The sequence below is a fragment of a genome, unplaced genomic scaffold, assembly GCF_019419815.1.
Source record: "Pyrus x bretschneideri cultivar Hongxiangsu unplaced genomic scaffold, Pyrus_bretschneideri_v1 Contig4, whole genome shotgun sequence".
Lineage (NCBI taxonomy): Eukaryota > Viridiplantae > Streptophyta > Magnoliopsida > Rosales > Rosaceae > Pyrus > Pyrus x bretschneideri.
In genome coordinates this window covers 5,728,778-5,752,070 of record NW_025999723.1, presented here as the reverse complement: position 1 = coordinate 5,752,070, position 23,293 = coordinate 5,728,778, and the positions used below count along the sequence as shown (strand labels likewise).

The window sequence follows — 23,293 nt, the reverse complement described above, 5'->3', positions numbered from 1 at the left end:
TAATGGAAGCATGGCAATTTTGTGATTATGAATGCTTCACATTTTTTGCTTTCTTTTTTTATATACTAACTACCCACATTTCTGCCACTTAGTACTACAATCTAATGGTATTTCTCTTCACTTGTAAGTGAGAAGTCTTAGGTTCGATTCTCGCCAAAGGTGAATTTGAACCATATTATTGCTAGCCTATTGTGAGGTTAAACTTACCTGTCACATCCCGGCCCGGGCCCCCACCACATCCCAGGCTCAACTTCACCGTAGCACGATATTGTCCGCTTTGGGCCCCTACCACACTCTCATGATTTTGTTTCTGGGAACTCACACGAGAACTTCCCAGTTGATCACCCATTCTGCTATCCACACTTCCACTACATGGGTATTTTTTTAATTTTCTGAACTTGTTATTCTTTTAAAATTTTAATGCAAGAAGGGCAATTTTGAAATTATAAAAGTTTTATTTTTTGTTCCTCCTTACTTTATATATATATATATATAAAAGAAATTGTTATTGGCTGTGACATCCCACATCGCCCAGGGGAGTGATCCTTATATGTGTATTTCCATCCTTACCTAGCACGAGACCTTTTGGGAGCTCACTGGCTTCAGGTTCCGTAGGAACTCCGAAGTTAAGCGAGAAGGGGGCTAGAGCAATCCCATGATGGGTGACCCACTGGGAAGTTGCTCGTGAGTTCCCAAAAACAAAACCGTGAGGGAATGGTAAGCCCAAAGTGGACAATATCGTGCTACGGTGGTGGAGCGGGCCCGGGAAGTGATCCGTCCCGGGCCGGGATGTGACAATTTGGTATCAGAGCCTAACCCTGGCCGCATGTGTGCCGACGAGGACGTCGGGCCCCTAAGGGGGGTGGATTGTGACATCCCATATCGCCCAGGGGAGTAATCCTTATATGTATATTCCCATCCTTACTTAGCACGAGGTCTTTTAGAAGCTCACTGGCTTCGAGTTCCGTAGGAACTCCGAAGTTAAGCGAGAAGAGGGCTAGAGCAATCCCATGATGGGTGACCCATTGAGAAGTTGCTCGTGAGTTCCCAAAAACAAAACCGTGAGGGAATGGTAAGCCCAAAGCGGACAATATCGTGCTACGGTGGTGGAGCGGGCCAGGGAAGTGATCCGCCCCGGGCCGGGATGTGACATTAGCACTCTAAAAATCTTATTCTACACTTCTCACAAGTGTATTTTTATTTCTTAATATGGAAAGCTTAGAGTGCTAATAACAATTCCCTAAATAAATGGTACATAATTATGTAACAACAAATTAGGTATTAGGAGTAGGTTACTTAAAAGTCACAATGCATGAACATTTCATATTCTTTGGAAAAAAAAAACATATTAAGCTATTACTATAGTCATATAATTTGGATAAACGGTTATCTATAATTATTATTTGCCAAATTTATATAGGTGAATAATCACGGATTTTCTTAATTGCAATTATTTTGTCTGTCCTTATCGTCCACTAGTTATTTCTACATTTTATGTTTTCTTTTCAAGTGGTAATATGGGTGAATTTTGTCATTGTTATTAGCTTTATTATGTTTTCAGATCTTTAGAATTTATCCAATCATAGGATCTTGAAGATTCCATATTTACTTTGCGGCTTTTTAGCGAAAAGGTCTGATTAACATAATTTTTCATTTTAATCTTTGAAATTTGAAATCGATAAAAAAATTTCCTGAGTTTGTTCACAATTAATCATTTTGAACAGTCAGTGAAAAATGCCCCTTAAATAAAGATAAAATAACAAAAATACCCTCAATTTTGTCAAAAACACCATAGCCTATTGTTACTAAGGTGAGATTATGTTTGTCATTTTGGTCCTTATTTAACAGAATTTTTAACAAAATGATCAAAATGATTAATGGTGGTCAAACTTAGGGACCACTTCTGTTGATTTCAAATCTAAGAGACCAAAGTGAGGAGTTATACCAATTTCAATGATCATTTTTTGCTAAAACGCCCTACTTTTCTAGTTCAAAGAATCAAAGTAATTAAGCATCATATATATGCATATAATTTTAGTTTTTCTATCATCAAGAAGTCCAAACTTGGAATTAGAATAAAAGAAATTGTATGAGTACCTCATATTTAATGAAGAACTATCTAAAAATCCAAAATCTCAATAACAATCTAACTAGTTAGGTCACTCATCTAAGCTTATATGTTGACTATGTTTCATCGACAAAAATAAAGCCCTTAAGCTTTTAGTACATGCCCTTCACTCTTTAGTCTTTACCAGTCCAAACCGGCCTTCTTTTTTTCATCTTTGGCAACGAGATTCTAGTCCAGCTCACACTGAATGTCCCATTGAAGGTCCTTGGGTCGGACTCGTCTTTCCCAAACCTTAGCACCTCAACGTGCAGAGATCCTCATCCTAAAAGGTTGGTGCTGAGTTGAAAATGCAATCGTTGATTCCATCTAGGTTTAGCCAGTCTATGATTGGACTCGTATTTTTTATCGGGTTCAACCCATAAGACAAGTTGGTAGTGTTTATCAATACAAAATATTGTAGTATAAGTAGGGTAGATGTCGATAGTCAAAACCACTTCTTCGTTCGAGTACAAGAATTTTTCTTGTTCATCATTCTTTTCTTCAATAGCTCTGGTGCAATTAATTATACCGTTGTTCATCATCCTTGCCACAGCCAAGCTGTATATAAAAATTAAAGGCCTAAGGCCATCTCCAACCGAAGGGTTCAAAGGGTCAGAGGGCTAAAAATCGTCTCCAACCAAGAGTTAGGCTAAAGGGTTTATGGGCCCCACTGGGCCAAAACAAGCCAATTAGGTCAGAGGGCTGGCCATCTTCAGCCAACCCACTTTTTTTTTTTTTTTTTTTTTTGTTATTTTCCATTTGCCTAGCCCATTTTTTTTTTTGGACTTTTTTTTTTTAATTTCTAATTTTTTTTCCTACACCATTTCTCACATATTTTTCACCATTCCATACTATTTTACCTCATTTTATTTCAATTCTTCACATTTCATACTATATCCCTTTGGTTCTCGGCTGAATATGGTTTTTTGTCACATGGCTACGTTTTGCCTATGACCCTCTGGCTCTTGGTTGGAGATGATAAGAAATACGATCTTGCACTGTTTATTAAAATATTAATTTCTTGGAGGGCCAGAGGGCTAAAACAAGCCGTCTGGCCCTTCTTCGTTTGAAGATGGGCTAATAGAAGACATCAAACAAGAACAAAAATTATAAAGAAAAACCCAGCAAAAACAAGCAAATTTGATCTTCCTACCATTTTCAATAAATAAAACGTAAAGGAGGAAGATCACTACTCTCACAAGCATTCCTCTTGAAGAATATTCTCCTTGTAGATATATATATATTTTCAAGTTTCATTTAATATTTCACAAACAAAATCAAAATTGAAGGGCAAAATGGTCAAAAGCAAAAGAACCGACCACACGTCAAAAGCCTTCTTGAACGGAACAACTAACCGATGAGGCGGGCCCCGATAGCGATTGCCATCAGCATGACTGCTTTCTGAGTACCTTCGATAAGGCCAAAGTCAGAGACACCCTTCTCCCAACAACCATAAAAATTTCAGATCTCCGTACCCTCGATGGCTCGCTACATTTTCCCGAGAAAATAGGAAACCTTCGCAAACATTTTTCTCCAGCAAATATGTCCGACGCTTTGATCAATGGACTCGCCGGAGCTGGCGGCGGGATCATCGCCCAGCTCATCACCTATCCTCTTCAGACTGTACAAATTTTCTCCACTCTGGCGCCTTTCGTAATTGTTTTTCTTTATTTTTGGTTAATTTTTTGGGTCCTGATCTGCTGCAGGTGAATACTCGTCAACAAACGGACCGTGATCTGAAGGAGAAGAAGAAGAAGCTCGGAACTGTGGAGCAAATATGTCAGGTCTTTCCTTTTCCAATTTTCAGCTTCGTTTTGAAGTTTTCGTAAACTTTTAGTATTTTACCTTGTTTGGTTGCTGAGAAAATGGACGGGAAAATCTGAGAAAGGACACGTTTCTCTGTTTGTTTCACTGTATTTTATTATTTGGCGCGTGTGTGAATTTGATGTGCAGGTTATAAAAAATGAAGGATGGGAACGGTTGTATGGAGGTTTGACGCCATCGTTGGTGGGCACGGCAGCATCTCAGGTGAAGCTCCTTTGCTGGATTGTTTTACTTCTTCGAATAGTAATTTCATTCTAATTGTTACAATGATTAGAAACTAGGATGGAGCGAGCGAAATTATATGCGCTCATAGGAACTATTGCACAAAGTTGACATTGATTGTTTGCTAGCTAAGGAATTGATGGGAAAGAGCAGAAATTTGGAACTGTTTCTAACGGAGCGGAAACTGAATTAAATAGATTGTAGAGCAGTGTGGACTTATTTACAGGACATCTGTTATACTATCCGAGCAATGGTGTTACTTGGGTTTTCGATTGGCCAGAATCCTGTAGGTCAAAATAACAGATACCATTGATAAGTTATCCTCTAGGTTAGTCCTAGTGATTGCAATTGTGTTATCCCAAAATTATCTAGCCTCCATTGTTAGGTTGTATACGTGAAACTGTCCAAACCTACGGAGGCATGGCTGGCTTTATTCCCTGAACACCACTACACCTAATCAAAACATACTATGTGTATTGGCACAGTTATTATTTATTTCATTAGCATTTATAAATTGAGTCCATTTGATAAATCATGTGTATAATATTAGCGGATGGATGCTTTCTGCGAGTTAGTGATGGTAACAGTTTGCGTTGATCTGCATCATCAATGAAAGCATTTGAACTGCTAATATTACATAAAAGGAGACAACCCTGAGCATTTTGTTTATGCTTATGCAGTCTTGTGAATAACAAAGTGAAACAAGTCTGCCTGCTGCTTTCCCATCGTTAGCTAAATAAACTTTAATGCTCTTTCTGTAGCGTCTTTTGAGTCAGAACTTCGTTTGTGTTACATGATATACGGCAACTTATATTCTTTTCTCTCACAAAGTAGGTTACCTATAAACCATGTATTTTGTAAACTGCATAAATAATTTTTTTATTTGGTTATATGGTTTCTTATGCACTTGCGATTTTATTGGAACAGGGTGTTTACTATTATTTCTATCAAATATTCAGGAACAAGGCTGAAGCTGCTGCTCTTGAACGGAGGAAGATGGGGGTTGGTGATGGGTCTGTCGGAATGCTCTCGTCACTTTTGGTTGCTGCATTATCTGGGTATTTCTTTATTCATATGATTATGGGCCTCGGGACATTGTCTGTTTCTTATATATTCAAAGCTATAAAGGTATCATTTCCTCAAATGGTTGCATTCGCTCTTTCTGAAAGCTTTTAAGAAAAAGCGAATCAAGAGAACAGAAAAGTTTTGGCAGAACTTTTTTTTTATTGATAGTTTTTTTCTTAGTCATATGATTTGTTGCTCAAAACGTCATCTCAATTTTATTCCTGTAGGTGCGTGAATGTGCTGTTCACAAATCCTATATGGGTAATTGTTACGCGTATGCAGGTAAAATGAAAAAGCTAATTGACATTAGTCTCAAATTTCATTGAATCTCCACATCAAGTGACAGGATAGTTTATATTTGAATGTCTTATGTGGGTAGTTGCCTTTGTTAAAAGTGATCGTTGAAGAACACTTGATTTCAGGATTTAGAACTGATTCAGAATTTTGAAATGCCTGTGATGCTAGTTACCAACTTCACCAAATTATTTTATCCTTCTGTGTTGCTAATTTATCAAACTGAGCTTGTGCATCTCTCACACTAAGTATACAAGTTTGATGTTATTAATTTATCGTTTGTTCTTGTTTTGCATTGTTAGACTCATAAAAAATCCTCCAAGTCCCAGCCTGGTCAGGAGCTATTAACTGCTCCAGATGAAGAAATCCTTGCTGCAGCTGAGCCTCCTCCATTCGGCACGGCACATGCGGTTGGTATTATGTTTTTTTGTTGGTGGTGGTGGTGGTGGGTTGGGGGGTTGTAACTGGGCCATCATTTGCTGATGAATAAGTATTATATATTTGCATGGTACTACATAACATGGGTTGAAACGTTTGTATCAAACATCATGACTGTGTGATATATAACTTAAATGAATAAGAGAGACATTCAAATAACTATCGAAGAGATGATTCGAAACAAAAGAGAAGATTCAAATAACTACAACCAACTATTAATTGAAATTCCTGAATTTTGAACCAAACTGGTTGTTGATGGTAAACACGACTGGTCCTTATCCTATTAGTAGTACTATTGAAGGAAGTGCGTGCACTATAGATACCGAAATATATGGTGAATTTGTAATTCCGTGCGTAAATTTACAACAATAAGTATCGAGGAGTGGGCTGGATAGTAGTATTTCTGTTGATTTCAATACTGAATTTGGTTTTCTGAGTTTTACAAGTTTGGCTTCAGTGCCAGCTATATTTCTTTTCATATTCTTTTCTTAACTTTATATGAAACATATACAGATTCAGGAAGTTTATGATGAAGGTGGAGTTTTCGGCTTCTGGAGAGGTGTTTTCCCGACATTGATCATGGTATGTGAGAAGTGACTCTTATACAGGGTAAGGGAGTATGATTAATTGTTCCTGCTTTTGATCACAGGTGAGTAATCCTTCCATGCAATTTATGCTGTATGAAACTATGCTGAAGAAGCTGAAGCAAAGACGTGCCTTGAATAAGAAGGGTAACAACGGGATTACTGCTTTAGAGGTTAGGTTTCATTTAGATCTTAAACTTTTCAGCATCAGTAACCTTCTGTAAATATTTCATGATAACCTTTTTATCAGAATACTTACAATGCTAATATTATGTTATTCACGCTTGATTTGCCGTATGAGCTAATAGATTGCCTAATACTGCTAGATATTTCTTCTTGGTGCTTTGGCGAAACTAGGGGCTACGGTTGTGACATATCCTCTTCTAGTTGTGAAGGTAATGCACACATACAGATCTAAATTTGTGAAGCAATTCACACTTGAGTTATAATGTGAATGGATTGCTGCTGACGAACCGGACTGACCTATCTTGAAGTTTTAACTTTTAAGCTCCTTCAATTCGAAAAAGATTGAGGAGAAGATGGGACTGGGAAAGTGGGAATAGACAAGACTTGCTTTGCATTAACGTTATATTGTGATTTCATCCATTATTTCCTAGTATTTTTACGTTAAATAGTTCAAAAATTCTTATTGAGTATCTTGCTTTTCCAGTCGAGGCTTCAAGCAAAACAGGTTACAAATGGTGACAAAAGGCAACACTATAAAGGTTTGAACTTTCAACTGTTAGCCAGAGCTTCATACCCTGCATAAAATCTGCTTTACATTTGATTGACTTAACCTCAAAACTAAAAACTTCGATTCAGTATATTTTCAGATATAGAAGTTTCGTGTTCGTGAATCATGATGTTGCATATTCTTTTGTTCTACTTTCAGGCACATCAGATGCCATTTTAAAGATGATTCGCTATGAAGGATTATACGGGTTTTACAAAGGGATGGGAACGAAAATAGTACAAAGTGTACTTGCAGCTGCCGTTCTGTTCATGATTAAGGAGGAACTTGTCAAGGGTGCTCGGTTCTTGCTCACTAGCAAAGTAAAGTCAAAGCCTCCATAGTCATGAACCTTTCGTCGTTCATTTTTCTGTCACTCGCTTCGACCCCGATTCCCAATTATTTCATCTCATGATGTTATCAAGGAATTGCAGGATCAAATTTTTATTATTTGAAATGTATTGCCATTGTTGGTAAGCCGATAACCTTGAATACAAGGGATTTATGGGGATCAATTTGGGATTATCTGATTAGTGTACGCTTTACATATGGACATACCATATGAATAATTGTATATTCAAAAGGAGACCTAACATGAATAAAATCAACAAATAAGAATCATAAGATCAAAAGTTAGGTATTTGCCTACTAGCTTATGGTCTTTTGGGTCTATTGGTAGTTCTTTTTTCTAAAAACGGAATGGTTTAGTGATATTTCTCTTTTTAAAAATAGAATAGGTTCGTGTTCAGTTTTCTACCTTGTTATTGATTTAAAACTAAATTTTGAATCGATTTACTAAACTTAAAAAAAATATTTGTTTTTGGTTTTCTGATGAATGAACACAAAGTAGAGTCTGATGACTGATGCTATTTTATTCTTATGACTTTGTAGCCAAAATGATATCAGTATTGACATAACTTTTAATTTGGATCTCTGACATTTAAAATTAATTTGTCTTTGAGTTTGTTCACCTAAATAAGACCATTTTTTATTAAATTAAAGGTATTTAGGGCCAGTTTAATATTCTATGCTCTTTTAAAAAACTGTTTTTGATGTGTTTTAAGAATAATCAGCTGTAAAATAAAGCATATGAGCGTTTGGTAAACTGTATTTTAAAAGTGTTGTGAATAAGAAAAGCAGTGTAAAAGCGTTTGATAAATTTTAATATAAAAGTAGTATAATTGTATATAATGACAAAATAGACATAGTAGTAGGAGTGGGGAGACAACAGTAGTGACGAAGACAACAGTGGTAATGGTGGTGGTTGCGATGGTGGTGATGATGGCAATAATGGTGGAGGTATGGTGGTGGTGTTAATACTGGGACGTGATGGTTGGGGTGTACATGTAACAATGTTGCTAGGAGTGGTGGTAATGTCGGTGGTGACAGTTGTGACTGTGGTGTAAAGGTAACGATGGTGCTAGGGGTGTTGGTAATGTTGGTGGTGGCAGTTGTGGTTGTGGCGGCAGTGGTGGCGGTTGTGGTTATAGTGGAGGTATGGTTGTGGTGTTAATAGTTGGATGTGGTGGTTGGGGTATAGAAGTAACAATGGTGCTAGGAGCGTTGGTAATGCTGGTGATGGCGATTGTGGTTGTGGTGGCAATGGTGGTGGTTATGATGGTGGTGGAGGCAACAATGGTGGCAATTATGGTTATGACGGCAGTGGTGGCGGTTGCGGTTATGATTATGGTAGTGGCAACAATGGCGGTGGTAATGGCGTTAATAGTGTAATGTTAATGTTTGTAGTGGTAGGTCGTAAAAATCATTTTATTCTCTAAGAGATAAAATGCGTGTGAAGGGCAAATAATGTCATTTTTTAAATATTAATGAAGATATTACAACAATTGAAATATGTACTCTAGGCTCAACTTTGCTTTTTATTAATGCAACTTATAAAAGCAACCTACAAGTTGTTTTTAAAAACTGCTATCTGGAGTCCATTATTTTTAAAATAAGCAACATATTTTACTTTTATCAAATATTTTTTTACTGTTTAACTTTAAAATAAAACAGTTTTTGATGAAAAAAAAAGCAATAACAAACGGAACTTAATCCTTAACAATAGAATAGCATCAGCGATCCCACCGAAACCGTACCCACTCATCCTCTCTCTTCTCTCTCAGAGACAAAACCCGTCAAATTCAGTCCTCCAATCCAAAATCTCCCCCAAAGAAAATGCAGGAAAATAAATCAGACTCGGCCAGCAAAAACCCTAAGAAGGCCAATCTCCTCGACCACCACTCTATCAAACACATCCTCGACGAGTCCGTCACCGAGGTAGGTTACTCGCTCTTCCCTCTCGATCCATTTTCCCTCTCCATTTTTTTTTCTTTCAATTTTTGGTTATTTTTTTGTTGAATTTGTCACTGCAATTCGAACAGATTGTGACGGGGCGCGGATATGTGGAGGACGTGCGGATGAGCAATGTGAGGCTGTTTCTGGGCACCATCATAATCGCAATCGCTCTCTTCGCTCAGTTTTACAAGAAGAAGTTCCCCGAAAACCGAGATTTTCTCATCCTCTGCATCGTCTTATATCCTAGTTTATCTTGTTGCTTGTGTTTGTATTTGTTTATATGCTTTGAGTTTCTGTTTGGTTGATGAGAAAACGCCTGATTTGTTTCCGAATTTTCGATCCTTGTTCTTTTTAGTGTTGTATTGATGTTGGGTTCAAATGTGTTTGATCTTTGACTCTTGGCACGTATATAGTCTTCAATGTGCTGTTGCAGCTGATCATATTCACCAAGGAGAAGAATGCCATTCTCTTCACGTATCCTCCCGCTGTATGTTTTCTCCTTTTTATTGGAAATGTCGCTACAAATGCTTGATAGCATGTTGATACTTTGCTTTTAGGTTATTAATTTTTACCCGTATGTGAGCCGATGATAATTGCTAATCTAATTGCAAACAGGGTATGCTCTGATGAATTTGATATGAGCCTATATAATAGGACACACTATGTTTAGGTGTCTTTATGTCTAGCTTCAGTTGTTATATCACTGTTGCATCCATCCGTACTCAATTTCCATAGGTTCAAGCTCAGGAACTCGTGACACCGTCCACAACCAATATCGAGTCGCCTTTAATGTTGGTCCAATCCTTCTTGGGCAGCCCATTGATTTCAAATCTTTACCTTCTGCCACCGAATAGTTGTTCTATCACCTGCAATTTAGATTTAGGGTGTTTGCTTGGTATTGTTTGACTGGAAATTGTGTGGTGACTTATTAAAGTCTAAAGAACCCGAATGTCTTATATGATAATATATGATATATTCTTGTTCTTTGATGAGATGTATCTTCCCCTGTTGCTTGTTGGATATGCATTATGTAACCGGGACATGTCTCAGACATTATGCTCAAATGCATCAAATCTTGCGTTCACAGTAGGGTGGAATATGAAAAAGTCTCTACTCAAATGCGTCTTGAGAGTTTCTTGTTCCGTCGTGAGAATAGATTCAAACTGACATTTCTGTTTTTCATACCACTGGTCTTTTTTGATGTAGTTTATAGTTAAACAGAATTACTTTTTCTTTTATCACATATATGTTTATTCTTATCAGTTGATTTGTATGATCTTATAGTTCCTTTTTCTTTTTAGTATTTACCATTTTGAACTGAACCCTATGTGTAAGCAATTTACGGTACTGTTTTCTTTTTGTACAATTTGATGAACAACTTCTATGTTGAACCACACAGGCTTACACTGAAGTGTAATATGTATATTAATATATGATTGTTCCTACAATTTTATGAGTTAGAATCATCAATTAATGTCTAGTGTGTAGCTAAACGTTTGCCTTGGTGAAAGTTTGTAAGATTCATTCAGATGCAAATTATTCACGCAGGATTCGTTCACAAGCACTGGATTGGTGGTCTCTTCCAAATTGCCAAGATTCTCTGATATGTACACTCTTGTGATAGCAAGTTCAGACCCCAAATCGATTTCTGCAAATCAACCAGTGCAGTTCACCAAGAGTGTTACTCAGTGGTCTCTCTCTCGCTCTCTCTCTCTCTCTCTCTCTCTCTCTCTCTCACACACACACACACACACACACACACATGCAAATCAACCAGTGCAGTTCACCAAGAGTGTTACTCAGTGGTCTCTCTCTCGCTCTCTCTCTCTCTCTCTCTCTCTCTCTCTCTCACACACACACACACACACACAAACGCCACATGCACACATACAGACCAAGACTTGAACATGCACTTCTGAAGACCATACTCGTGCATATAGAGATGAACATACACCATAATCAGTATTTTTTTCAAATTTGGTAACATTTCAGGTTCACCAAGGACGGAGTTTTGGTGGAGGGCCTCTTCTGGAAAGATGTCGAAGCACTGATAAATGAATACCAGAGAGAACCAAAGAAGAGGAAGTGATAGGAAGCTACTTCATATCGTCGTTGGTGGAGACGCCAGTTGGAACGGAAAGAGCTTTGGCTTAGCTGTCACATGATTACAGATGTAGCTCCTTAACAATTTTAGATTTTCTCACGAGTAACTTTGGAACCGAAATCATTTTAAACTTCTATCTCACCGTTGTTATTCATAGAAGTTAGAGACGAGTACTACTAAAACCAACGGCTAGCGATTTTAACTCTTTTCTTGCTCCCTAGATTTAAGAACTCTTTGGAGAATCTGTATCGTAAAAGGTGGACAGAGAACGAGATTGACGATGTTCTTAGTTGACACAATTAATGCGGTATTGATACTCACTTTCGTTAAAAAAAAGAAAAATGTTCATTGATTGATTAAACTCCAATTGTTAAAATGTTATTCGTGTTTAAAGTCGTATTTCATTGTGATGTTTTTTTAACAAATGATATTTTACACTTAAGTGAGGGGGGTGGACTAAGTTCTACAATAAGCTAACAATAATGTGGTTCAAATTCGCCTTTAGCGAGAATTGAACTAAGACCTCTCACTTAGAAATATTATTAGAATAAAAGTTGGTTGCCAATGCATCTAAGATCATTTTTAAAGGAAATGTGACATCTTAAGTAGAATGTTGCGCAATCAAATATGAAGGTAGGAAGAAGCTCTGACCGGTATGTCAATCTTACGTGAATTGACGTACAGATTTGGGGTGTGCATCCACACGTCCATTTTTACTTCTTACACAGTTCTTATTAATCTATGTCATTTGATCTTTTTTAATTTATTTGATTTGACGCCCGAAATTAATAGGGTGTGTGAGAAGTAAAAAATGGTATGTGATTAACACACCCCATAAATTTTTGAGAAATTCTAAGGAGACTCTCTCTCTCAAAGTGGGACCTTCCGAACTCTATCACCTCACAGTTTAAGGTTAATTTTCATGTCAATATTATAACACATTGTGGTAACATGAGGTATAAGAGAGTCCGTGGAGAGTCATACTTTTAAGAGAGTTACTTTAACATTTGTTGTCAATTTTGACCTTTGAAAATGGGTGCCATCAATTTTTTTAATTATTTTATTGTGTAGGGCACATTAATGCATCAATTATAAATCTTAAAAATTTACTTTAGTTGCATTCTTCATAAAAATGAGTCATACAAGTATCATTCATAATTTTTTTTAACAAACTATATTATCTACACTAAGAGGTGAGGGAGTGAGTTAAATCTTTTTCTCACAATGAGCTAGCAATAATGTGGTTCAAATTCACCTTTGATAAGAATCGAACATAAGACTAATGAATTACAAGCGAACTGAAATACTAGTAGAAATATCATTCATAAATTATAACAAAAAGATATATGAGTTGGAGGACTAAAAAAATTTCATATTATCATGTTAGCTATTAAATTAACATTTAAAATTTATCTTTTGACATTTTTATTGAAAATTCTCTAAATCACTAGTAAGCATTGATCGAATATAATTTTCTTATGATAAATTAAAAAGAAAGGAATAAGAAGAAAAAACCAAAACCATATAAAATAATATTGTTTTGTTGTTCCTCAAACCGTCGCATCCAACGCGCACGCTAACAGCCACCCTCTTATCCGACGCTGCCGGAGCTCACTCGCTTTCAGTTGCTGAATCAAATGACCACGATCTGCTAAACGACTGTCGTGTCAGAGTGGGCTCCTCTCCCTACTCCCAATGAACACTCGGGTCCTACATGAGGTTGATAAGCTGACGTGGTGCCTATGCAATCACGCACAGATCTGAAAATCGGACACAAAACCGAATTTGATAGACGGCTTTCAAGTCCGCCTTATGTTATCGTCCAACCCCCTTCTAGGGGACCAAAATCTTTGCTAATCTAAGGATGAAGATCCTCATAATCAAAGGATGTGGATTGTTGGATGAAAATTTAACGGTTACAAATAAAAGATTTTTTTTTAAATTATAATAATTATAACCGTTGGATTTTCATTCAACGGCCTACATCTTTTGATCATGAGGATCCTTATCCTTAAATTAGGAGAAGATCTTGATCCCCTTCTAAATTCCACGTGTATTTATAATAAAGGAGGCAGCCATGTTACCGTCCAACCCCCTTCCAAGTTCCACCTGTATTTATAAGGGAGGTAGATTGTCTGCCTTCTGTTTGGATGTCTTGCTCATATCTTCTTATTTTGTGCGATCACGGTTAAGTCACGTTAATATTTTATATTTATTTTTTTTTTATAAAGATAATAAGACTTAAAAAAATAGTAATATAAAATATTAACGTAACTTAATCGTGACCATACAAATAGAAAGGGATGAGAAGGACATCCAAATAAAAGGGCAGACAATGCCTCAATTGATAAAAGGAGGATGATTTTTTAACCCCCTATTTCCATTCCCTTCCATCATCTCCTCCACGTATTACTTTTTGCCTTCTCTTTATAAAAACCGATCCTATTCCCTGCTTGTCCTTCCATTCTTGCAGCAGAGTTATTGTCTTCTCTCTCTTAAAAAACCTCCTATCTCTCTTTCTCTCTCTCTCTCTCTCTCTCTCTCTCTCTCTCTCTCCCCCTTCACCCACGCAACCGGCAATTCAATCTTCCTTTCCGGATTCAATCTCAATCGGCTCGGGGCTTCCGATTCAGATTTGGAAACCAAAATTAAAAAATTAAATTAAATTTAACAAAAAGAATTGAATTCGATTAGGGTTTCAAATCTATCAAGGCGATTTGAGATTTCTGGGAAATTTCCCCAATTATTTGCGATGACTAACCGTGGAGACCGAGATTTACACACGAACGACGAGATCGATTGCGTTGGGGATCAATCGAACGGTGGCGAATTGGAGAACTCGTCCGCCACGAACGGTGTGGGGAGCTCCGCCGCTGGACCGGCGTCGAGGAGCGAGACTGGGCTCGAGGAGCGGTTGACGGGGATACTTGTTGACGAAGGAGATGGAGATCTGTTGCTCCAGCAGAGCAATCGGGAGGACCGCGTTTTGCAGTGGCTAGAAGCGCTTGATATGCAGGTTATGGGGGCGTGTCGCGCCGACGAGAGGTTGAAGCCACTGTTGAAGATGAATGCCTCGAATGACGTCGCAGAGGATCGATTGTTAGCTCAATTGAGCCAGGTATGATAGAAATGATCAAACTTGATTGAATTGAAGCTCTGTTTTGCCATTCATTGGTTTTTGGTGAATTGGGTGAATTTGCTGGTGAAAATCTGTCGAAATGTTGGAACAATTTTGGGGTTATGGATTATTGTTTTCTGGTTTTGCAAATTGATGATCTCACAGTTTGTGTTTGATGAATAGCACTTCGGGCCAGCGGAAGTTGGAATGCTAGCGAGGTGCTTCTGTATACCTCTCGTTTCTATTCGTGTGGGGAAGATCAACAAGCAAGGGACTCTCTTGTGCCCCACTGCTGCAAGGTAAACATCCCTTGGTGCTCTTGTTTCGTGTGCTTGTTTGTGTGAAATGTTGTTCGTAATTGATTATTTCAGTTTTTTTTGGCTTGTTTATATAGTTGAACAGGAACTGATTGTCTGTGCATTTAGATACCTTTGCTGGAAATCATCGACTTTCGATTTAATTGCTGTGTTTCTTTTTTCGCTTTCCCCCATTCATTTGACTGAAAAATTTCATGTCTGGCAATTCGTTCTCGTATGATGATGTTGCAGTGGTGTATATCATGTACATGTACACATAAGTTCAGAAAAATGTACCTTTATTCATTATTTTGCTGACGTATGATTGAAATGGGGTTAACCCAGAATCATATTTCGAGTCTGGTCTCTTCCACTTGATACTTTATTTAATATTGGGGGAAAAGCTATTTTTGATTTGAAACTATCAACTACCAGTCTATGCGTGATATTATGATTTGCCAGTATTACGTTTTTATTTGGTCTTATGCTAGAATCTTTGGTCTCACGTCCCTGCATTGGATGCATATACGATGATTCAAATACGTGTTAGACCAGTTATATTTTGTTGCTTGCATTATACAGTCATGCTTCTAACAGTTCATGCAGGCAGCTGGGTTAAAATATTCCTGATGGTAGTAATGTCTGATGTTTCGCAGTTAATCAAACATTTAATTTATGCGTGTAAGTTCATATTTGTACAATATTAATTTCCAGGCCCCTATGCATAGAAGTATTAGTTGTGTGCTTGTGCATGTTTGATTTTTATCCATTCGTGTAGCGTGTGGGAGACTGGACTGCATTTTTCATGTTGATTACAACTTAAGAGAGTAATAGTCTCTGTGGTTCTTTGTATGCATGCATTTTGATTGGTCATGTTTAGAGAATGATTTAGGAAAGTTCACTTAAGATAGTTTTGAATATTGTTTCAGATAATTATTAAACTCAGTGGAGCAACTCTTTGCTGTGTATATTTGTTAGTTATAATTTTATCCGTGAAATTGATTGGAAAGCTCTCTGTCTCTCTCATATCAGTTGGGACATACTTTAGTTACTTTACCTAACATACAGATTTTTATGGATCACTGAATGGAAATGGGATCCGGAACAATGAACAATGGGGTTTCACCTATATAGACTGAATGTTCAATTACAAGTTTGAATGCGAGAAGACATTCTTAGGTCAAATGTCCTTTATGTTTTGGTTTCTTCCTTAAGAAAACATCATAATCTTCAAAAGCTTAATGTGTCATTTATCATGTTCATGCCAAAAAATCATAAAATAGAGTCAAGATGGTAGATATTTTGGATCACCAAAGTTAGCATATAATTAAGTGTGACAAAATTTTTGGAGTCATGAATTCCTGATCGTGGATTTAGAGGGTAGTCTCACTCGCATATTGTGGTAGCCATGGGAAATACCATCATTTTAACCATGTTTGACTTGCGGATTTCTATTTGTTGTAAAAAGTACTACATCTGGATGTCACTTTGTACTGCATGGTGGTTTTTGCAGTCAGACTTGGAGAGACGTTCTGGAGGTTAGTTTTAATGATGTACTTGTTAAATCAGTTTATGTGAAGAAAGGGACATCTGTTCACAATGTTTAAGCAGAATGATTTCAAATGAAGCATATACTTTCCATTGAATGTTCTTTGTTCTGCATTTGTTTATCATTACCTATTAGTCTTTTGTTCATAAATCAATTTATGACTATTCTGATATTGTTTGTTGTTCTTATTTACTTTTACCATTTAATATCATTGGCACGTATCGTTAACTTTAACTTGCGGGTGTAAAGACGTTAGTGTTTACAAAATAACAAAAGTTGAGTTGAAGGAATTTTGATAATAGTATTGAGTTTGTGAACAAATCTTACATTGTGAGGAGTGTATCTTTAGTAACTAATGTTTTCGTAGATATAGTGGAGTATATTTTAGCTTATTAATAGTGACAATGTGTTCATCTTCCAAGTAAATATGTCTTTTGACTTGTAGGTAATGTGGGAGTATTCTAATATGATCTCTGAAATAAGAGGAAGTAAAGGTAGTTTCATGATCCTATATATTATATAGTTTGCTGCTGCCTTCTAACTATAAATGATTGACATTTTGATGGAAATCAAAATTGAGCGTGACTGGTTGTTGTGTTTCAGAGTTATGTCATTTCTGCCTACCGTCTTCCAGAAGTTTGTTTGGTTCTGCAAGCATATGTTTCTGTATTAACATCGAGCTAGTCGTAACTGAATTGGACATTAACGTACTACTTTATGTTTTACTTTCTTCCAGTCATGGTGTATAGAAGCGTGTTACTTGCATTTTTTCTGTTTATTTGTATATTTACATTTTACAGACAGACATTTATGTGAAATGCTTTTGGTTGATAGAAGTACAATTATCTCATAACCCATTTATCAGTGGAAAACAGGAAGATATACCTTTTTGCATTGGGTGTGTACCGTAGATTTATGCTGGCCATTGGCAAGCTCAACTTTTGGATATGAAGCTCTTTAGTCATCGGGTTTTTGGATTTTTTAGCTTCAAGATACAAAATTGACGTTGATACATCTCTAAATAATAGTTTTTGTGATGGCTATTTTAAAGGGCTTCATATTTTAACTTTCAAGGCAAATGTTTTTCGTGATCCTGCTTGGTGATTTGCTTTCTTAGAATGGAAAACAGATGCCATTTTCTGTGAGGCCTTCAAATTGTTTTGGATTCTTGTCGATGATAACACAAAAGGAAAAAACGAAATAATTTTATTAGTTGAGTAAGTACAATTAGATTAATATTGAGTGATGTGCCTATTCAATCTTAGTGTTCACATGCTTAGCTTTCTTCCTCTCCTTTGAAACTAGCAAAGCACAACTGTCTGGCTAATGTAGTTTCCGGTTGAGGAGTTGTGTTTATTTATTTATTGTTTATATATATACACACTCTGTTTCTAAGCTTTCGTTAACTTTTTATGTTGTCTCAGGGGCAATTTAAATCTTACTGTTTTGCCAACTTCAAATTTACGCCTTTCATTCGTTGGGGATGATGGTCGTATAGATAGACTGTGCACCTTACATAACAAATCCCAGTGCTTTGCTGTAGAAATCAATGAAATTCCAGCAGACAATTCTGGCCGGTCTTTCCTTATTAAAATCCCAGATGGCCAGATTTTATACTTTTGGTGCTCTGAGACATCACGACTTTTGGGAATTGAATTGCTTTCAAAGGTATGCTAAAGTATAGAAATTACGTAAGATTGATTGATTGATATATTTGGTTCCAACAGTAGTTTTAACTCAATGTAAATTGTTTGCGTATTCGTCTGGTAATGTGGTTGCTAATTGATTTTTCACCCCTGTAACAGATGAAGGATCTGCTCAAGAGGAAGCCCTCCATAGCCGAGTTAACTGGAATCAGTGAACCTCGCCTTGGTTGCTTTGCAACTCACCTACGTTCCTATCTGGTGGGCTCAACAGTAGGTGGCAGTGTGTCAAGTTCTGCAGGCTCACCTTCTGATTTGGATACCACCACAGAACCATCTGATACAGCTCAAGATGGACAATTCTCATCCACATCATCAAAATCCCTGCGTTCCCGACATGGTGTCAATCAGTCCATGAAGGCAAATTCATCATTTCAGGGTCGCCTGAGCCCAAGGTCAAGTTCCTTCAAAGATCTGCCCAGAACCTTGTCTTCTCTGAGGAATATTACCAGGGAGAAGTTAAGGAGGCGAGGCGACATCTTAGTTTCAGCCATTGACAACCCAACAACTGCTTCACCAATCACAATCGATTCATCTTGTTCAAATCATGCTGAAACTGACAGTTGTCCAGAAACTATTAGAAGTTGCTCGTTGTCATCTTCAAGTTTCCTAGAGTCGCTAGGGAAATTGGCTCGTCCACCGACCCTGAACCCTGCATCACAAGTTCCTTACATGGTTACCCCTCTGTTATCTCCTTACTATTGTTGGTGCCCTCCAGGTTCATCGGATTTGCAGTACTCACCAGAACATCCTGAACTCCCCCACTCATTGACGGAATCAGCTTTGCTTCCACCACTTTCATCTTTGTTGCCGCCCAATATGCCCTCGAGCATGTTGTCAACAAAACCACATCTTAATTTGGCCGATTCCCCCTTGCTTGATTTCCCTGCATTTTTCCCAGACCCACTGGTTAGGCTAGCAAGGCCAACTTCTCAGCAGATCCCAACTTTCACACCCTTGATGTGCGACCCAATTGTTCACATTCCAGTCATCGATATTTGCTCGTCGGGTCAAGGATACTTGGTCAGCGCTGGTCCCACTATTTCAACAACAATATCTCCCCTGCACTCAAAGCTTGCGAACATTCCTGAAACTGATTCTATGCTGGAGAAAGGTGCCAGAGAGACACTGCGACTTCTAATCAGTGGTTCGACCCAGAATAGCTCACAGCTGATAGATGTATTGCCTGCTATGCTATCAAATGCGCATGAGAATCGAAACATGCTTGTTGCTGGGAGCCGGGGTCTCTACAGTGGAACCAGGGACGTTGACGTGATTGCAAAGAGCATTGCAGCCATGGGTCTGGTTTCACTGCCTGGGATATCGAATATGGCAAGTGTTTTGGATAATTCTAGCAGTCGCGACAGTTTTAATATGCAGGAAGAGGGATCAAGTGGGCTGGATGGACCTTGTTCGGAAGATAAAGGTACCGCCTTTTGTTCGGATTATAGGGTAAAGAGGGGTGATGAATAATCGAATGGTGTCTGTCCGTCGTTTCGTTATGTAGGTCAGTGTTTTTCAGTTTAACAGAAAGTAGATATAGGTTGCTGTAGTTTTGGGCGTTGGAAGTGTAATTAGCCCCCCTCCGGCCTATGGCTTTGTTTCATATTGTGCCTCCATTGTTAGGTGTTCATGATTAGAAATTTGAATGAATGAAATTTGAATTTTGAACCGTCCTGTGCCGATAACCTTTCATTCTTCTTGTTACGATGTTCTTGCTGTGCTTTTGGAAGAAATAAGAGCGCATTCAGATCATTACAGAAGCTGTTATTTCAAGGCTCAATGGTTCGTTTGCTCCAGAAACTGACTTCGAGTCTGGCTTTGCCTCTTCGAGATATAAAGTCGTCACTTAATTTCCTGATTCCGTCTTACGGGACAATTATTTCGCAAATTATTGAACAATATTATCTGATTTCTTGAGCTGTGGCCTGATTTAATTCAAAACGCGCTCTCTTAGTTGATGGATTGATGGTTGTAACCAAGGACGGGAGTTTTTTACGAGGAAACAAAAATCACTTGGGATTAAGAGTTTTTGCATAGGGTAATGGTAACAAGACGAAAATATTAAGTTAAAAAAGTAATATGACTTTACAGCAATGCATCTTTTAATAGAATAATGATGCGTTATATGATACAAAGAAATACATTCTTGAGTGTCACAAGCACATAATTACGTGAATCTAAGTAATGAAATAGTAATACAAGAATGCAAGTTTGTGATAGTGTAAGTGGCGTTCCAAAGGGAAATTTTCATCAGCGCCGGCATTCATGCAAAAAGTATACATACATACATACACACACACATATATATGTATATATATTGTGCATATTCTCTTTTCATGGGTACGTAATTCATTTGATGTTGTAAGCAGGTAAGTTATGAAAGCAACAACAAACCATCGCGCTCTGCTACACCACGAGCCCTGATCGGCTACGGCAGCGGTTTCAGCACCTGGAGTCGCTGAAGCTGTAGGGGAGGCCGAGCGCGGCGATGTTTAATCTGATTCCGGAGAGCTAGGGAGGGTTTGTAACGCCGTGGGTGACGGAGATCGCCAACTCCTTCCACCACTTGAAGTGTGTGCACTTTCGGCGGATGATTGTTAGGGATTTGGACCTTCAGCTCCTGGCTCAGTCACGTGGGCACGTGCTCCAGGTGCTTAAGCTCGACAAGTGCTCATGGTTCACCACCAATGGGCTTTGGCACATCGGCCGCTCCTGCAGGTAGTAAAGTTCACAACTTTATTTGTAAGTTTCTTACTTGCGGTGAATTTTGTTGCGGGTTCAATCAGAAACGTTGGATGCATTCATTATTTTGTAAAAATTGAGGGACAAAGTTATAATCTTTCATGCTGCATAGTTTTATTACTCTTTTTCTTTCGAGTATCGAATTAATCGGAATAATGCTGTGTTTGGACGAGGGACTTTTATAGCCTGACTGCGGCAGTATGGATTACATCGCTGATTAAAAACTTTAGTTGCAGGGATTGCTTATGGGTCATTCGTTCTTTCATTATGTCTCACACAATTCAGCATGTTGCTTCGGTTGTAATTTGCTCGGCGAAAGCATAGTTTCAGGCAGTTCTTCGCACTTTTGTGATCCCCAAACTTTTGAAGTTGCATAAGAAATGGTTCTGCAGGAGCCCATATACGTCGCTTGTCGTTTAAGACTGACCCCAACTTAACTGAAGCCTCGGGAGTGATGGTCTTTTACTCTCGAGGTTTCACATTTGGGGTCCTCCTCGACTCCCCTGTTTCTTCCACCTGTAGTACCAAAATATTTCTATCATGGTTATGGACAAGGAAGAGAAATTTGCATGCTGCATTTTGGAACTTTCTTGGAAGGCATTCGTGTTAATGCACTCATCCACATGAATCCTTGTTCTTGTAGACATATTAATGCAGCTTTTGCAATCATTCTCAACTAACTATTTTTCCTGTAACTGTCATCTGGAGATACATTATTGATGTTGTTTTTTTTTTTATAATTATATGCTTTTATAGGAATTTGAGGACCTTGTTTTTGGAAGAGAGCTTTATAGTTGAGTATGATGGCAACTGGCTACACGAGCTTGCTGAGAACAACACTTCTGGAAACTCTGAATTTTTATATGACGGATCTTATCAAAGTCCAATTCGAAGACCTTGAACTCATAGCCAAAAACTGCTGCCCCTTAACCTCTGTGAAAATTAGTGATCTCGAAATCTTGGAACTAGTTGGCTTCTTCCGTCATGCAGCTATCTTGGAAGAATTTTCAGGGGGTTTCTTCAATGAGCAATCCGAGAGTTACTCTGTTGTAACTTTACCCCAAAAACTTTGCCGTCTGGGTCTAACGTACATGGGAAAGGATGACATACCAATAGTGTTCCCATTTGCAACCCTTCTCAAGAAGCTCGATCTCCTTCATGCTTATCTGGACACCGAGGACCATTGCACATTAATCCAAGGGTGCCCCAACCTGGAAATTCTGGAGGTAGGATTTCAAAACCATTTTGTCTACTTTTTGATTTGCCCTTTCGTGTGCATGCATATGCGCATGTGCGAGTGTGTCTATGTACAATAAGTTTTCTGTGTGAATTTTTAGTATAGGTGGGAAACGGTGAGGAATTTATGCATTTGCTTGTAAATTTTCTATTCGTTGGAAGATTTATTTCACATCCATACATCATCAGGAGTGTCTTGAATGCTTTTGCTTTGAAGTAGGAATCGTATTTGAAACTTACATACTACTCACTTGCTGGACCGAGAACAGATTTCCCTCATACCCTAATCAGATTATCTTAATTGTTTACTAGTTCTTGTGCTCCCGTTTAGGGTTTCTGACACAATTACATTAGTCAAATGATTAATCAGAATTTGAGCGGGTTGTCCATTGATCAAGACAGCACAGCCCGCCGCACATGAAAGCAGCCTCTAAAAAAAATTATTAGGAATTAATTTCTCATAAAAGGAGTATAATAAGTGATAGCTCTATCTGCAAGCGGTCTTATACCACAACGGTGAAGATGAGTGTTACTCTTGCGTCACGCGTGGGTCGAACTTTGCTAACTTCCTAATTTAACAAATTTATCGTTTGTAATAAAAAAAAAAAGTGGTAGGTCTCTCCAAATTACACGGAGGGTTTCGTGATAAAATGTCATACTTAGATAGGTTCGCGGCCTTACTTCATCATTAAGTGAAATAAAATGGTGAAGTTGGAAACAATAACTTAAGCAGTTGTACCCTCTATGATGGTTTCCGTAGAAAAATAAAGGAAAAATGATTTTCGTGTACTTTCTGCTTTTTTTATTTTAATTTTTTTTTTATGCACACCCTTGTTTCATTTCTTACAACAAAGTGTCCACCGTCTTCGTCTACATACGAAAGCGTAAAAAGGACGAAGAGTACTGATTCGGATAACCTGTAACCCTATTTTGCGTCTTCTTACAATCGGCATTATAAATCTTAATGGCATCTCCTAGTTTCT

The 23,293-nt window shown here is 37.9% G+C and overlaps 3 protein-coding genes and 1 long non-coding RNA gene across 5 annotated transcripts; all 4 read left to right on the top strand.

Moving 5' to 3' along the window:
- The first annotated feature begins 3,530 nt into the window (after window positions 1-3,530).
- Window positions 3,531-7,954, top strand: LOC103942469 (peroxisomal nicotinamide adenine dinucleotide carrier). Its single transcript, XM_009352656.3, has 11 exons — window positions 3,531-3,730; window positions 3,814-3,891; window positions 4,061-4,135; window positions 5,081-5,211; window positions 5,446-5,500; window positions 5,815-5,922; window positions 6,464-6,532; window positions 6,600-6,707; window positions 6,861-6,929; window positions 7,205-7,259; window positions 7,427-7,954. Exons 1-11 carry the CDS (start codon window positions 3,650-3,652, stop codon window positions 7,606-7,608), a joined length of 1,011 nt encoding a protein of 336 aa, XP_009350931.2. The 5' UTR covers window positions 3,531-3,649; the 3' UTR covers window positions 7,609-7,954.
- A 1,425-nt stretch (window positions 7,955-9,379) lies between these two features.
- LOC103942476 (signal peptidase complex subunit 2) lies at window positions 9,380-11,822 on the top strand. Of its 2 annotated transcripts, none has more exons than XM_009352664.3 (5): window positions 9,380-9,541; window positions 9,646-9,797; window positions 9,965-10,046; window positions 11,108-11,250; window positions 11,552-11,822. In XM_009352664.3, the coding sequence occupies exons 1-5, from the start codon at window positions 9,440-9,442 to the stop codon at window positions 11,646-11,648; spliced, it is 576 nt and encodes a 191-aa protein (XP_009350939.1). In that variant the 5' UTR covers window positions 9,380-9,439; the 3' UTR covers window positions 11,649-11,822. The 2 variants fall into 2 exon arrangements, with proteins under 2 accessions (XP_009350939.1, XP_048420853.1); XM_048564896.1 differs by having other exon boundaries at window positions 11,108-11,364.
- Window positions 11,823-14,121: 2,299 nt separating this feature from the next.
- Window positions 14,122-19,802, top strand: LOC103942508. Its single transcript, XM_009352696.3, has 4 exons — window positions 14,122-14,781; window positions 14,965-15,080; window positions 18,051-18,294; window positions 18,432-19,802. Exons 1-4 carry the CDS (start codon window positions 14,416-14,418, stop codon window positions 19,800-19,802), a joined length of 2,097 nt encoding a protein of 698 aa, XP_009350971.2. The 5' UTR covers window positions 14,122-14,415.
- An 884-nt stretch (window positions 19,803-20,686) lies between these two features.
- On the top strand, window positions 20,687-22,495 carry LOC103942991. Its single transcript, XR_007251290.1, has 2 exons — window positions 20,687-21,050; window positions 21,831-22,495. It is a non-coding gene; the product is annotated as an uncharacterized LOC103942991 (long non-coding RNA).
- Window positions 22,496-23,293: the final 798 nt, after the last annotated feature.

Excerpts from the sequence above, each read along its gene's own strand:
- LOC103942508 (XM_009352696.3), top strand. The coding sequence starts at position 14,416 with ATGACTAACCGTGGAGACCGAGATTTACACACGAACGACGAGATCGAT. Across the intron at positions 14,782-14,964 it reads TGTTAGCTCAATTGAGCCAG|CACTTCGGGCCAGCGGAAGT; the intron begins GTATGATAGAAA and ends TTTGATGAATAG. Across the intron at positions 18,295-18,431 it reads GAATTGAATTGCTTTCAAAG|ATGAAGGATCTGCTCAAGAG; the intron begins GTATGCTAAAGT and ends CCCCTGTAACAG.
- LOC103942469 (XM_009352656.3), top strand. The coding sequence starts at position 3,650 with ATGTCCGACGCTTTGATCAATGGACTCGCCGGAGCTGGCGGCGGGATC. Across the intron at positions 6,533-6,599 it reads TTTTCCCGACATTGATCATG|GTGAGTAATCCTTCCATGCA; the intron begins GTATGTGAGAAG and ends TTTTGATCACAG. Across the intron at positions 6,930-7,204 it reads ATCCTCTTCTAGTTGTGAAG|TCGAGGCTTCAAGCAAAACA; the intron begins GTAATGCACACA and ends TTGCTTTTCCAG.
- LOC103942476 (XM_048564896.1), top strand. The coding sequence starts at position 9,440 with ATGCAGGAAAATAAATCAGACTCGGCCAGCAAAAACCCTAAGAAGGCC. Across the intron at positions 9,798-9,964 it reads CTCATCCTCTGCATCGTCTT|GTATATAGTCTTCAATGTGC; the intron begins ATATCCTAGTTT and ends GACTCTTGGCAC. Across the intron at positions 11,365-11,551 it reads ACCAAGAGTGTTACTCAGTG|GTTCACCAAGGACGGAGTTT; the intron begins GTCTCTCTCTCG and ends GTAACATTTCAG.